Source organism: Strongylocentrotus purpuratus, unplaced genomic scaffold (genome assembly GCF_000002235.5).
Source record: "Strongylocentrotus purpuratus isolate Spur 01 unplaced genomic scaffold, Spur_5.0 spur5_scaffold_4, whole genome shotgun sequence".
In the NCBI taxonomy this organism is placed as follows: domain Eukaryota; kingdom Metazoa; phylum Echinodermata; class Echinoidea; order Camarodonta; family Strongylocentrotidae; genus Strongylocentrotus; species Strongylocentrotus purpuratus.
In genome coordinates, this window is record NW_022145610.1 from 21,112,880 (window position 1) to 21,129,754 (window position 16,875).

Here is a 16,875-nt window from a genome sequence, read left to right on the forward strand (position 1 = left end):
AGGTTGAATCAGGGCTATTATTGAATACTTTTAGATGTACATGTACATTCTCAAGAAACATAAATCAGGAAAAATTCGAAAATTCAAAAAACTTGGTAAGGGTATGAATAATTAAGTTGTTGACTGCCTGTAAATTGCAAAGTTTCAATGCAAAGTTGTTTTTTGCACATCTTGCATTATTTAATTTACTTGTAACCATAATTATTGTGAATTGTCTGTATGGAAGTATTTCCATGATGTACGATGAAGACATTAAATACATGTCATGAATCTGCTGGACAGGACATTATTATCATTAATCATATCTTGATATTCTCCTTTTCAAACTAGTCCTCGTTTTCCCGCAAAATGTTGCAATTGTATTCATGTATAACATGTGTACAAGTTGAAAAGCTAACCAGACTTCCAATCACTAAAAATCATATTGTTTAAAGCCTGTCTGCACTAGTTTGGCCAGGGGGATTAGACCTCCCTGCAAGGTCACTGACGGGTGGTTATCTCATTAAATCAGCTCTCAATTAACATTAGAAAAAGAGGATCATGGGGGGACCAACAGGCACCAATTAGGCACTGTTTGCTATATAGAGGGCGTAAGTAGCTATAAGTGGTATAGTGGGGCTTTAAGAAACTTGTGTAGATCTAAGAATTAAATCTATCGAATCTATCAAATCAAGAAAAGGGAAGCAAATAAATCTGATTGAATTGCCTGTAATAATGATATTTGTGCGAATAAGACCTTCTTCATCATCAATAGTGATCTGTCAGTTTATGACAGGTTCAGTGACCCATTCAAAATTCTATATCAAGTGTCTCTCCAAGTTTCTCTCCAAGTTCCTCGGTCTTGAGCCAACCGTTTCATCGTTTCATACCCTGTTGCTCCACATTGTGTGGACCTTCTTACTTTTCTTTAAACTTAGCCTCTAGTGAAATAAAATGAATTTGAAAAATGTATTTAATTAATCATAATTGTCATTACAATGGAAGTATTACATCATTCATGTGCACATAAAAAATGTAATTTCATATGAAAATCTCAAATGTTTTATTCCCGACACTATATGATAGTCCAAATGAACAAAATCTTGAAAAAAATCTTTAAAAATAAGATAAATTGTTCTGTTTTCTGTCTTGTGAACTTTTTCAAAGTATTATCCAGTGATGTAGTTAAAGCTGGCAGCTTAGATTAACAAGGCCCGCTTCCTTAGGTTTAATATATATACAATAAGGACTTTTAGATTTGCGTGGACTAATACGTGTGACGTCCATTCAAGGCAGTGCATTAAAAGGACGTCGATCGTAGCAATCTCCATTGTCTTCTTGCGAATCTAAAAGTCCCTAGTATCACCTTGAGGACGGACTTGACAACAGCATCGCTATTCGGTTCAAAACCAAGTCGGTGCGCTAGTGCCCTTTGGTAAGGTATTAATCATCATTACCGAGTCCCTTGGCATACACATGTTTTTTGGATGTCGGGTAAAACAAAACAAAATCAAATCTGTCCAAGGCCAAGGCCACTAAAACATGAACTTAAAGACGGACTTGGCAACAGCACCATTATTATCTAAACATTAAATTGAGTCACATAAAATGTCACATGTTAGATTGAATTTGTATGCAAAGTTTGCTCCTGATGAAAGCAAGAAAAACTAAGCTATTGTTAAAGGGAAAGTCCACCCCCAAAATAAGTTTGTTTCGATAGAGGCAGAATAATAAGAAAATCAGGTGAGTGAAAGTTTGAGCAAATTCTGAATGAAAATAAGAAAGTTATGAATTATTGAAGTTGTGATCAATCAAAAACAAATTGGCAACTCTGTGACTTATCATACAAGCTCTCCTTCATTTGCTTTGTGCATAATATTCCATAAAATCATGTTTTCTTCGTTATTGATGACGGAATATATATTTGTTCCTTGCAGGGGGAGTATAGAAACATATTTGCAATTATTATATTTAGGGTGCATGTATGGTTGAAATTTTTCTTGAGGGAAAATGAAAATTTTAGATTTTTTTAATACTGAGCAAATGGAAGTTGAGCTCGCATGATACATCATAGAGTTGCCAATTTGTGTTTGATTGATCACAACTTCAAAAATCCTAACTTCCTTATTTTAATCGGAATTTGCTCAAACTTTCACTGACTTGTTTCTCTCATTTTTCTACTCCTATTAAAACTAACTTAATTTCAGGGTGGACTTTCCCTTTAAAAATGCATATCGTAATTGTGTCATTGGAAAAAGAAAAAGAAAAAAAATAACAAATCAGCTAGCAATCTGCTACACTTGCTCGGTAATTATTTCCTAAACAAAAACTATTTCCTAATCTCAACCCTGGAGCCAAACCTAAAACCTAAAACCTAAAACTCAATAGGAAACCTTGCCCTGACCCTGTGTTTTTGACGATATAAAGCTTGGAGAAAGAAAAAAAATCACATTGATATTTAAACTGTGACTGACAACCAAAAAGAACACTTTTATATCAATATGTTTTCTGTTTCCTCTATGAAGCTTTTATTCCACATACAAACTGGAAGTCATTTCCTTTTTTGTTGAATGGAATGTTCTGGTGTGTCTGTCAGAAATAAATACAATGATGAAATAAGTGATGATCGTTTACTCTCAAAATGATTGTATACCCTTAAAATGGTTATTCCTCAAAAAATTGGGGCACAATATACAAAGTACCAAACAAAGGTGAAAAGTTTCATTTGCCACAATATTGATGAGGCCAATTCCTACCATAAAAGGTTCAGGGAAGTAGAATTTCAGCAACTGATCAGCATAGTTTTACACCACATGCTCCTACAATGATTACTTCACAGTTATTTCCTACACTCATCAATTTCCTATCTTCAACCCTGAAAACCAACGTTATACCTAACCCCAATCCTAATCTTAAATCTAACCTGAAACCCGACTACAACCTAACCTTAACCATTTACTTTTTAGGAAATAAAATCTGGAGCAATTGTCGCCAAAGCAAGTGTTGGATCGGTAATCAGCATATGACCATGATGACCATTACATGACCCTTACAAGTCCATCACATGACTATTGCATGACATCACATGACTATTACATGACATCACATGACCATCCTTGAAATATACACCTGGCATTAGGCCTAAATGCAGGTTTCATTTCTCTAAGATGAGTAAATACAACGCATAATAAATTACTCTTGTTAAATGCTGAACTGAAGCGGGTTGGCTTATAAAGTCTCTTAGCCTCTTCACAAATTTTTATTTTTCTAGCTATCAAAGTGTTTTAAATTACTTGTGTTTGTTGACCTGAAGTCGGTTGTTTTCAAAAGTCGGTTAGGCTCTTAACAGAATAAAAAAGTTCAGAAAATATATGACTGGAAGTGGAAGTTCATTTTCCTGGTATCTTTTATTATTAAGACATTTGTTTGATGTGCAATGCTTACAAATCTTGAGGGCTATATTTAGATTATGTTTAAATTATGTTAAGATAATGTCACAATAACAAGCATGGCCAATGTTGGTCTTACAATGTCACCGTGCTCATGTTACCCACAAAACGTGGCTTTAGAAGATTATTAAAAAACTTCTCCAATATAATGTTGATTTGAAAAGACTTGCCACTCAGCCTCTGACCCAGTTGATTTGTTTTAGAATCCATCAATGGCATCTGAAATATGAACGCTATTGTGATATTTGTCCAATATAAAAGTGGCTAGAAATAATGTCACTTGATCCAGTCATTGTATTGAATACATCATGATAATAAAACATGTAATGACTGTCCTAATTCTGTCTCGTGATCAACTCATGCTTTCACCTTTGACCTATGACACATAGGCGAAGTCATGTAATCCATTTGAAGTATTGCATTCACCATGACAACAGCAAAGCAAAAAATAACTGTTCCGACCCTGTCTTGTTGACCCACTCATGCTTTCACCTTTGACCTTGGATAATAATGTTTCGTGACCCAAAACAGAGTATTGAATCCATCATTATTACAGCTAGCAGAAAAGGACTGTCCTCATGCTCTCTCTTGATCAACTCATGCTTTCACCTTTGACCTCCGACCTCTGAGGTTCTGACGACCTCTCATTGGCAGATAGGATGTCCCTCACCCGTCCCACAATGCTCTGCATCAGCTCATAGGTATGGCATGCTGACTTCATTACCTATGCAAATGAATAGACGTAACTCATGGATAATCAGTTGTGTTACAACTAAAACACTGTACTTTTACACAAGCATGTATTTCCAACAACATCATGTAATAACAATACATATATATATATATATATATATATAAATGATATTCTAATATTTACAATGTCTATACAAAGCACTGTACAGATAGCTTGTTATGTAACATATATCTTGTGTAGCATATATGTAGCAATTATATAGCATACCTTGCCATTTCCTATTTCACATTATACAGATATTGATTGGCAGGGGTTGTAAAATAACATTCTTTGGACCGCTGAAGGGAGTTATAATTTTCCAAGTAGTTATATTTTCCCGAAGCTGCAGCGCTGAGGGAAAATATGGTCACGAGGGAAAATATGGTCACGAGGGAAAATATAACTCTCTTCAGGTCCGAAGAATGTTATATACCGGTACCCCCTGCCAGTCAATATCTGTTATATTAGATAGCACTATGAACATCACGGACAAAGAAAGCGGACAAAATATACAGTTCCTCAGGTAGACAAAGGAACATCCCTTCACTGCTATTATGTAAAAAGGTGAATATGCATGTGACACCTGTTCTACACATTTTTACATAATAGCAGTGAAGGAAGGATCCTTTGTCTAACTGAGGAACTGTATATTTTGTCCGCTTTCTTTGTCAGTCATGTTCATAGTGTAGCCTTGGTTTGAAAATTTAGGGGGGAGGGGTCCATTTTTTGTTGCCCAATATTTTTCCTTTTTTTTTCAGAGACAAAAAAAGAAAATTGAAAAAAATGCTTAGAGATAATTCGGGAAAAAGTAATATCTTTAAAAATAATTTAAAAAAAAAAAGAGCATTTTGGGGGAAAAGGACAAGGGGGAAAAAAATGACCCTTGTTATTGGTGTAATTTGTGTAATTGGTGACATCCAGTCCTCAAAAGGGAGTCATGCGTTAAAAAATATATTCATTTCACCAGTTGGTTAATATAACACTGGAAAGTGACCGGCCAGGAAAATATAACAATTACGACCATCGCAATTTATATCACGTGACGAGCTCTGGACCAATCACATCTCGGTATCTGTCTAATCTATCTAATATTAAAAAAACATTTATCTCTTACGGTAATGGAATAATTAATATGAATAGATCAAAATTTATTCATTCAGGGGAGATACCGGGTTCTGCCAGAACACTATCCAAAAAATTATATGTGCCCAACCAGCTCAATCTCAAGCCTATTGAGAATTCTTAAATGAATGCAGACTCGGTGCTCTTCAGTTTTTGTACAACACTTGCTCCACAGTCAACTTCCGACACTTATCAAATTTCAAACTTCAATCATAGACTAACCATAACCCTAACCCTAAAACATAACCTACACTCTAACTGCAAATCTAACCCAAATCCTATTTATCTTTGACAAAACAAAACCCGGAACCATTGTTGCTGGAGCATATGTCGGAGTGTCTTCTCATCAGCAGTGATAATGAAAGAAGTAATAGGTGCATAGTATTCACATTTATTATGCACCTAATACTTTGTTTCTAGGCGCAGCACATATTATTACCCCGGTCATCGGATTCAAGCTTACCCGTACACAATGTAAGCACACTTTCCACTCTCTGGGGAGCATTCCAGCCAGTCGCCATTTTACAAGCGCCTCTTGCTAATCCAACCACATTAACTTTCGCATCCTACCAGGTACCCATTTAACACTTGGGATGAGAGTGGCAAATGTAGATCAATGTCTTGCCAAAGGACATTAGTGCCGCGCCAGGACTTGAACCGCAGACCTTGTGAACCACAACTCCAGTGACATATCCACTTGACCACGACACTTCTACTTACATGCATTTGCTGAGATGGGGGCATGACTGGGAGTTGATGACCAGCCACGGTCAAAGTGGAAGTAGGAACGGCGGCTGATTTATCTGGAATCAAAGAGGTGAATGAAAATAACTCAAATAAACGATGAAGATATAAAACTTTTTTTTTTTAAAGAGTAAAACAGGGAACCAGAGTAGGTGATTTAAATATTTCGGTGCAAGTACATTTACAAACAAAAAAAGAAACTTGGGAAAGAATAATCTATTTCTATGTCCATTAAGCAAACTTCTACTTTGATCTACTGATGACTTACACAAAATAATGTCTGGCAAAATGACTTGCTGAAATGTTTATACTACCAAGAGACAATAGCCTAATAATGTGCTTTCTGTAAAGTTCTCCTCAGTAAAAGAGATTAAAGTGGTATAAATAGGGGTTCATAAAGCCCAGGTTTTTACCAGAACGAAGGGGTTGATAAATTAGTCTTACCCCTTCCAGTTTATGTTCATTAGTAAGAGCAGCAATCCTAGATCGGTTGCATGCCCTGGGGGGTGTTTCACAAAGATCCTAAGTCAAACTTAACTCATAAGTTGGACTTAAAAATTATGGAGAGCCATAAGTAACCTTAAAATAAAATATATTCAAAAGCGAAATTCAGGGATTTTAAACTTTATATAAATTCCACATCAAGAACATAAAATCTCCTTGATAATAGAAAATATGAATGATTTGAATCAACATATTATGCCTTTTAAAATAACTTTAACAAAATATTTTCATAGATGCTAACAGCCCTCCATAATTGTTAAGTCCAACTTAGAGATAAGTTCAACGTAGGATCTTTGTGAAACACCCCCCCTCGATAGGAGGGTTAGTAACACCCAAGTTTACACTGATACAAATGGGGGATTGGAACTTACTCTTTCCTCGAGCCTTGTGTTCATTGACAACGGCCGTCATCCTGGCCTGGTAGTGCGCCATGGATAGTTTGATACCGGTGTGAAGGGGTGCGATGAAGCCCTGCTCGATGTGAGGTATGTGGGACCAGATACCGGTCTCGTTCACACTCACCGGGTCCCTCAGGAGGAGGAATCGTAGACAGTTGAGAGCGGCCATCACCCTGCAAACAAAACCAAGGAGGATACAGGGGCGATAGTGAGCACGACAAAAAAAAAAGTAGGTTTTTTTTCTTTCCTCAGCCACCCCCCCCCCCCCTTAGGTTAAAGAAAAGAAGGTTTTTTTGGGAAAAAAAATAGCATCTAACAACATTCCCCCCCTTTTGAGTAAGAAAATTGGGAAAAAATAGGAACAAATCTGGAATATCGGGGTATAATCGGGAAGAAAGAAAAAAATCGGGGGAAAAAAATAAATTGGGACAACAAACAAAACCAGGTTATTATCAGGTCTGAGGATATTTCCCCAAAATGAATACCCTCTAGAATGTTGGGTACAAACTATGTGCAGTTTGTGCCTATGGAAGATATCTGCTTTTTTTTAACCATGAAACACCCCTGTTCAATTGAAAATCTGACTACTGAAAGTGTTATATTTGAAAGCCATCACTCTGCAAAACTAAGTAGGCGATTACCCCAAAATGAATACCCTCTAAAATGTTGGGTACAAGCTATGTGCAGTTAGTGCCTATGGAAGATATCTTTTTTTTAAACCATGAAACACAGATGTACAACTGAAAATCTGGCTACTGAAAGTGAAATATTTGAATACCCTCTAAAATGTTGGGTACATGCTATATGCAGTTTGTGCCTATGGCAGACATGTTTTTTTTTAAACCATGAAACACTGATGTACAATTGAAAGTCTGACTACTGAAAGTGTAATATTTGAAAGCCAGTAGTGAACTTAGTGGCATGGTATGGGTTATCAAACAGAGGTAAATGATAGAGGGCCTAGAAAGAGAGAACAACCATTGCAAGTATTTGCCTAGTAGTTCAACCATATCACTTTCCTTTTTCACAATTTTCTTTTCTTACTATTTGTTCTCACTTTCTTTTTATATCTCTTACTAATATTTGAATCATTCCTCAACATTCCAGTCCTATATTTTTTTCTTTTTTTTTCTCCCAAATTATTTTTTATAATTTTCTTAGTTATCTGTTCACCGTTCTTTACAAGATTTAGTACTTACTTGTCTGATAATTCAAGCATGTCACTCTCTGCCCCATTTGGTAATGAAAAGATGAGAGAGAAGAGATCCCCTAACCGCTGACCAACAAACCATTCATTATCACGGTGCTATAGGATGAAAACATTGGTGAAAGAGAGAAATAATAGGTTACTATCTATCCATCAAGTATCAAGGTACCTTCTCCCAGCTACGAGGTCGATTGCAACATTCAATAGGTTGCCATGGCACTGATTCAAGAGTTTCTGTTTAAAGGGACTTCGTAACAATGTTTAGATGAGAGAAAGTGGTGCTAAGGTAGTGACTTCAATGCTAGATGTACAATTAAAGATAATCTGAAAGTTTGAGTGTAAACAGACCATTATTAATAATCAAAATTGGAAAAAACTTATTTGATCGATTCCTTCATTCTCTCAATGAAATTATTACGATTTAATTACATTTTAGTTCAATGTATATCGTCAAAAAGCATGAATTGGCTCTTTACACCATTCCAGACATTTTAGTGTTGAAAGATTTTTCAAAGTCTGTCTTTTGTCTTTTTTTCATGGAAAAACGGTGGGGAAAATTTAAAAATGGTTGGGAGAATGTACTGTTAATCACTGTTAGAGTGTGTTGCACAGTGACACCTTCAAAGAAAACCATAGATGTCTTTGTGGTTTGAGAATTTTTTCAGGATTTTTTGCGTGTTAGAGGGTATGTACAGTAGAAGGAATATGATAAGTAACATTTCATACAAAAATTATGCAATTCTTTCGTCCACTTTCAACAATATTACCGGGTCACTTTAATGGCAAAACAAAAATACTAGGTAATGTAATGATGAGAGAGATGATGAAAGTGGCATCATCAAATCTTTAATAGTCCAAGCTTTACAGCTCACTCTTGTCATATTTTGAATATGACAGTATATGAGATATGAGATATTCTTCCAAACTTATAACAGCAATGAGAGCACTATCAAACTAATTCTTTTACCTTTTCCAGAACTCATCATTCTCCTTAAAGACTGTATGTACTAGTATGGATAGAAAGGATTAGACCACCCAGGGTGGTCACTGACAGGTGGCTATCTCATCAACTCAGCTCTCAATTAACATAAGTAAAAGAGGATCATGGGGGACCAATGGTAACCGACTAGGCATTTTTTTATAGTAGCTACAAGTAGTACAGTGTGGCTTAAAACCCAATTGTAACCTTTACCCTTATCCCATACCTGCCAACCTGAGACAAGAGAAATTAGGAGTAAATTTTTCTGGATGGACTACGAGGTCGCGAACCACCGAAGGATTGGGGTAGTAGCCCGTAGATTGGGGGGGGGGGGAACTAACGATCACGTTCGGGCTGCGCTGTGTATATCTTCTATGAGCGCGAGCGCGGATGTCGGCGTGATCTGGTTATCAGTGCTGTGTTATGCTTAATTAATATACATACATACATACATATTGGTATTTATTGAGCACCTTTACATGAACATGCTCAAGGCGCTTTACATTTCGACAGTTATATACTCTCCAAGTGCATTACACTCTAAAAAAAAAAAAAAAAAAAAAAAAAAAAAAAAAAAAATTAAATTTAAAAAAAAATCGGAGTTTTGAGGCATGCATTCGGAATTCGGAGTTGGTATGAAAAATGCGGAGGAACTCCGCCTAAATCGGGGTGGTTGGCAGGTATGTTATCCTATATCTATGATGAAATAAGGCCTGTTGCAAATGTTGCTGCAGCTAAAACTGTCTTATCTTATGCTTACCTGTAATGTGTGATGGACATTATCTTTGACCATACCAATGACCATTCCGCAGACACCTGAGTGGACCGTGTTCTTCAGCAGTAGCTGTAGCAGCCTGTAGCGCCCCTTCCAGTCAAATTTACGAATGTATACGGAGAAGACTCTAAGTGCTGCTTGCCTCTGAAAATACAACAGGAATCATTTGTGTCTGAATTTCATTCTCATTTTCTAATTTTAAGTGATCCCTCATCATCAAAGTTAAAAACTATTAAACCATTACAACTTCTATATGGAAAGTTTTTGTTTTGTTTTGTAAGTATACTTTAATGTCTGTGGCAGAGTCAAGGATCATGGTGGACAATTTCTTTCTTTCTTTCTTTCTAAAACATCTGAACTAATAATGTCAGTTATATTTGACTTCTAAGAAAGTCTATGATTGCAACAGTCTATCAAGTTTTACACTCAGTGATAGACCGTGATATACACAAATGACTGCGACCAATAACATTTAAAATAAATATATCTAACAAAATTAGGAAAAAAAAGACCTGAGGGATCAAGAAACAACAAATATTAGACAATCAAATCTTAGACCATTGAAAATATGAAACATATACGGTACACATCTATATACAATGTGAGCAAATAACTTTACAAGTACACATAACTACATGTAAATAATTCATGTCAAAACTGAGGTACATTTCCGATTTGATGATCAACTCCAAGAAATATCATTATTCTTACACATATTTAGTAGGGCAATGTACCCAAGATTGCCTTCAAGTGTACCAATCACCTTAAAAAAATAATATGTGTAAAATCACCTTAAAAAAATAATATGTGTAAAATCAACTAAAAAAAACTTCCCCTATGAAGAAAATAAAGAACATAAAACAGAGCACCTAGAACCCAACTTTGGCTCCGTATGGGTCCTATTTCACACAAGCATCAAAAGGTAACGTAGTCTACCCACAATTCACTTTCATGTTAATTGAGAGTATATTCAATTTTGCAATTTTTGATTTAAAACCAAAAAGTGTACTTACAATGGTGTTGAGAGGACTCATCACCATGACAACGGATAGCATTTGTGGGAGGTCTTCATAGAACGTGTTGTCAAGGAGTCTGTGATGTAGTGCTGCATCCTCAATTCCATCTACCAGCAAGGACAGTAAGGACTGTAAAGGAGAGATGGTAGACGATAAGGAAGGATTTAGAGAGCGAAAGGAATTGATGAAGAAGTTTGCAGAGGTGTGATGATAGATTAATAGTTTGTTCTTTCATAGAGTATTTCAGGATTGCAGGCCCTCTCAAAGCGCTTCAAGATTCAAGATTTTATTGTCCATATATAATACAGAAATTTGTTTTCCATTGGTGTAACATGTAATATGTAAAACATAAGACAAAAACATGGTGTCATGTGCTGAAAGCCAGAAGGGCGTCAAGACTCTATAATTATGTACGCATATTCTTCTCTCCCAGAGAAGTAATCCAGCCAGGCATCATTTTTACAAGCGCACACTTGCTCATCTAACCACATTAACTTTCGCATCTTCCCAGGTACCCATTTTACACCTGGGTGGAGAGTGGCAAATGTAGATCAATGTCTTGCCAAAGGAAATTAGTGCTGCAGCAGGACTTGAACCGCGGACCTTTTGATCCACAGTCCAGTGACATTTCCACTCGACCACGACACCTGAAGTCCTCTACACAGTATAGTGATTCAGTCACTAGATTTTTTCTTAATTGAGTCTAGAGAGGATTGGAATCCCAGTAGGCACTAGCATCCTTTGGCAAGACATTAATCCACATTTTCCACTCCCCATCATGATGTAAATGGGTACCTGATATGCTGGAGGGTTACATATCACAGAACCCGAACCACCCATTATGGGGATCGCGCATTTGTGTATGTTGCACTAGTCTTCTGGAACAAGCTGCCAAGTGACATTCAAAACATTCAATGTCTAGAAACCTTTCAGAAATATGTTACAAGGATTTTTTTTACTCAGAGTTCCTTATGATATTATGTTGTTAAAATTCTTGAGAGAGATTTGTGTATTTTGTGTAGTATAGCGAAGGTTATTAGATAAGTGCGCTTTATAAGTACCGGTATTTAATATTATTATTATTATTATTTGGCAGCTCGATTATCCTGTGTGCTATAACAAAAAAGCCAACAGTATTATGATTATTTTTTATGACAGAAGTAAAATATTCCAAATATGAAAGGGGAAATCTTGAAGGTGAACAAATGTTCACAGATGGCACAAGAACTTACAAATAAAACCAATTTTACATGTACATCTTGAAGAAAAAGCTTGCTCAAAGTTGCTTGACACAGTATCAACAAATTACCACAGGGTTCCCAGAACAAACATCACATAGATCACAGAATATTAATAAAAGAAAGTAATCAGGTGGTGTGTTTCACAAAGATCCTATTCGTCAAACTTAACTCTAAGTTAGACTTAAACATTATGGATAGCCATTTGTAGCCTTAAAATTAAATATAGTCAAAAGAAAAAATTGAAGTATTTACGACTTTTCATAAATTCCACATCAAGAACATGAAATCTCCTTGATAAAACAAAATATGAATGATTTGAATCAACATTTTATGCCTTTTGAAATAATTTTTACAAAATATCTTCAAAGATGCTAACAGCTTTCCATAATTGTTAAGTCCAACTAAGAGTAAAGTTCGCCTTAGGATCTTTATGAAACACCCCCCTGGTCTCTCAATCTGAAAATGTTCTCTTGACTAGTCTTGCAAGTACTCACCAAGCCTTTGAGGACGGGTTCCTCTTCTGGTCTCCTTAGCAAGGCTGCAATGTACACACTAGTGAGTTGTAGCAGATATTCAGAGCTGCAATGAAAACATTCAATAGATAGGAAAGACTAGTACTGTGCTGGGATCTGGGAGGTGTTTCACAAAGACTAAGATTAAATCAAGTTGGACTATGGCAGGCCTATAATGCCACTGGTTACTCTCACTGTTCGTCTCTCAAGGGATGTGCAGAATCATGGTCACACATCTACAGAATTGACAATTTTTGAGAGTTCATTGTTGAAGAAGAAAAACATTTACTCAAATTCAAGTTTCACTTAAAGGGGAAGTCCAACCTGAAACCTGATCACAGCATTCAAGTGCGTGCTACATACACGAAACCGAAGTGTGAGGAGAACTTCAGTCTGTTTCCCAAATGCTGACCGTGTAGAGTACCATTAATCAAGTCCATTCGTTAACATGCAGTAGTCCAAAAGAAGACCTAGATGGCGTTAACCAGTATTTGCCAAGTTACACCCCCTTTAAAACTAGTTTAATATTAGGGTGGACTTTTCCTTTAAGACTTGGACTTATATCATTATATTATCTATTCTACCTTATCATAGACAAAGTATCCAAGACCTCGAGCAGCATTTTATTTGACTTCAAACAAATGCATGAGTGTTGATTTCCTTGCACTAGGTGATTCTTACCTGTAGACATTCGGTAGTCTGTCCTCTCTGAGCTCTTCTACCTTGACTAGATAAACAAAGCAACCCAGACCTAGAACAGGAAGTCCCTTGATGTCTCCAGGACCCGGGTCATCCTCACCTAGATCATCAGCCTCCGATGAGGGCGCTATAGGCAGATTGAATTCTTTACCGTAGCACAAGAGTTGGTTGAAGCTGAATTGCAGCCTAGAGAGGTATGTCTGTCAATACAAACAAAATAAATCATAATTTGGTGTAATTATTTAGTATTTCAATGCAGGGCTCTACATTGAGATTGTCTTAGACTTGCACTGTAGAAAAAATGATTCTCAAAATAATTGACTTGCTCTAAACTTTTTTTAAAGGATATGTTCCATCCACATTAAACTGATCACAATAATAATAATAATCTGGAATTATTTACCGTCTCCAAGTGCTTAAAATATTATTACTCTGGTCATTGGATTAATTCCAGCACAATGTGCACCATCTCCATTCCCTGGGCAGTATTCCTACCATATGGTCACTGTGAGGGCATATGGCAATTACTAATACAAAGGTTTTTTTGTCATCCTACCAGGTGGCAGATGTAGACTAATGCCTTGCCAAAAGATATTAGTGCCCACGACAAGTCAAGTGACAGAGTTGAGACTGTGGCGGTAAACTGCTGGTTCCATCAGTTTTTTCCGTCATTTATTAATTGAATAATACGTACATAAGAAACACAAAATTATCTTGATTACAAAGAAAAGCACATGAATTATACTTATATCACAAAATTAATTATACTTTTTTTAAAACATAATCAACATTTTTTTCCAGAGTTGATACTTTTCAACATTTGCCCTCCATAATATTTCTAAATAAATGTTGAATTTGTTTGTAAAAGGAGAACCACTTTACCATTGCTTGTTCTGCACACAATCTGAAATCTGCTTTATATCTTGGTTTGTCCGAGTCTTCTTCCGTCTCTTTCCATGCCAGATCTGTCCTCGCCAACGGGTAGTCCAGTATTCTGATCAAGCTGGAGAAGAAATAATAATAATAGCTCAAATTTATAGTGCACCTAATACTTTGTTTCTAGGCGCAGCACATATTATTACCCCGGCCATTGGATTCAGGCTTACCCGTAACAAAATGTATGCACATTTTCCACTCCCTGGGGAGCATACCAGCCAGTCGCCATTATACAAGCGCCGCTTGTAAAGTAAGTCAAGATAAAACGGGTGTTTTTCACGGTCATTGTCTGATTTATTTCAATGATCTTTCTATGGCAGTCATTATCATCATCATCACCATCATCATCATCATCATCATCATCATCCTCATCATCATCCTCATCATCCTCATCATCATCCTCATCATCATCCTCATCATCATCATCATCCTCATCATCATCCTCATCATCATCCTCATCATCATCATTATCATCACCATCATCCTCATCATCATCATTATCATCATCCTCATCATCATCATTATCATCACCATCATCCTCATCATCATCATTATCATCATCCTCATCATCATCCTCATCATCATCATCATCATCATCATCCTCATCATCATCATCATCATCATCATCATCATTATCATCACCATCATCCTCATCATCACCATCACCATCACCATCATCATCCTCATCATCATTCAAACAAACATCGATAACAGTTGAGAGAATTAAGAGGTGGACATTTAATAACAAACGTACTTGAAGGGCTTGGAAACCTTTCAATAGTAAGCACAAACTATATAGATGCCAATTTTATTGTTTTATGAATCATCGTAAATTGCATGTATCATATACTCACAATTTTGCAATTTCAATCTTGGAATTTTCCACTTCTATTCTTTCCTGTCAAATCAATAAAGAAACATGACAATGTGTTAGAATATCTGTCAAGTAATATTTTTTAGGCTTTAGGGTATCAGATATCAAACAGTAAATAATAATTATAAATATGTAAATTATAAATGTAGCCAATCTAATTGGTCAAATGACACCATGTGACCATGCATCATTCTTTCCTACCTTGAATACAATCAAAAAGTGACAATTAACCCATGGCTTAAAGTGGTAATGAACTGCTGAGATATATGCATGCGTATTACGTTAAACCCTAGCAAGTACAAACTCAAGACGTGATGAAAGGCATGTACATGTACATGAAGTTTCAAATGGCAAGGACATTGATGTGCACACTGAGAGGCTAAGTACATGTACACTGTTTGGTTGTGCATATATACTGTGATGTCAATCAATGCCCCCTACTTTACTCGTTTGACCCTCTCCGGGGGTGAAGGGCAGTCCCCGCAGGAAAGAAACACATTGTTTTCCAGAATAATAATAATAATAATAATAGTGGGTTCTTGTATAGCGCTCATGTCTGTCAGATTTGACACCCCTAGCGATCCCGATTACGCTCTAGCATTTCAAGGAATGGTACCCATTTAAATTACCTGGGTCAAGTGTGGCAAATGTAGATCAATGTCCTGCCAAAGGACATTAGTGCCGCGGTGGGACTCGAACCACGTACCTTGTGATCGACAGTCCGGTGACATATCCACTCGACCAAGACACCTCTACAATACCAACAACCCATCTTCATCTCACCAGTTTTGAAAGTTCTTTAACATTGCCATACAGCATTTGCTCTACTTGGAAGACGAAAGGAGCCAAGAATTCCAGAACAGCTATGGTGTTCCTTCCGAGCTTGTGGACGCCCGGATCCTCCAGTAGTAGACGTCTCTGTTTCTCATCTAAGCCCTCACTGCTTGGAAACTGTATATCGTGGGGATTAGGAAATTTAATTTAAAGAAGCAATTACATTTGAAAACATTTTTCTCATATAATAATAATATATTCCGTGTTTATATAGCGCTCAATACATCCATCCAACAATGTGCCTAAGCGCTTTACAGATATATTATTACCCCGGTCATCGGATTCAGGCTTACCCGCACACAATGTATGCACATTTTCCACTCCCTGGGGAGCATTCCAGCTAGTCGCCATTTTGCAAGTGCACACTTGCTCTTCCAACCACATGAACGTGCGCATCCTACCGGGTACCCATTTAACACCTGGGTGGAGAGTAGCAAGTGCAGGTAAATATCTTGCCAAAGGATATACTGTTCAATATTGTTCAATGGTTTGTTTGTTTGTTTTATAGTTCCACATTCCACATAACAAGGATGTCTCATACGTCAGATTTAACAAGAGAATGCATAAATAAAAAACAACGATAGACATAAACATAGAGAAATAATAAAGTGAAATATGGGGAACCTATTAAAAAGCAACGCTTATACATCATGTTTCCAAATTTGTTTTTAACAAGACATACAAACTAATTACAAATGATTTGACTTTTCATATTTATTCATGTTGATTGATAGGCCTGAGAATCTGAGAAAACTTTGGACGAAACTCATGTGACATTTACATTTACATTTAATACACAAAAACAAAGACATATTGGTTTAAAATTTGCCTGTTATTGTTACCTCATGTTCTCAAAATTTGCATACAATGTGA

General features: G+C 36.4%; 1 protein-coding gene across 1 annotated transcript; it reads right to left on the reverse strand.

Annotated features, from left to right (window-relative positions):
• Positions 1-2,483: 2,483 nt before the first annotated feature.
• Positions 2,484-16,232, reverse strand: LOC115919027 (glomulin-like). The gene is made up of 12 exons (XM_030997227.1): positions 16,227-16,232; positions 15,952-16,119; positions 15,149-15,192; positions 14,241-14,361; positions 13,341-13,558; positions 12,642-12,726; positions 10,904-11,035; positions 9,876-10,034; positions 8,129-8,235; positions 6,903-7,102; positions 6,004-6,086; positions 2,484-4,152 (listed from the first exon to the last, which is right to left on the reverse strand). The coding sequence occupies exons 1-12, from the start codon at positions 16,230-16,232 to the stop codon at positions 4,021-4,023; spliced, it is 1,455 nt and encodes a 484-aa protein (XP_030853087.1). The 3' UTR covers positions 2,484-4,020.
• Between the last annotated feature and the right edge of the window lie 643 nt (positions 16,233-16,875).

Coding starts and splice junctions, on each gene's coding strand:
- LOC115919027 (XM_030997227.1), bottom strand. Junction 11,036..12,641: donor AACCCGTCCTCAAAGGCTTG/GTGAGTACTTGC, acceptor TCTCCTTTACAG/TCCTTACTGTCCTTGCTGGT. Junction 10,035..10,903: donor TGAGTCCTCTCAACACCATT/GTAAGTACACTT, acceptor TTGTATTTTCAG/AGGCAAGCAGCACTTAGAGT.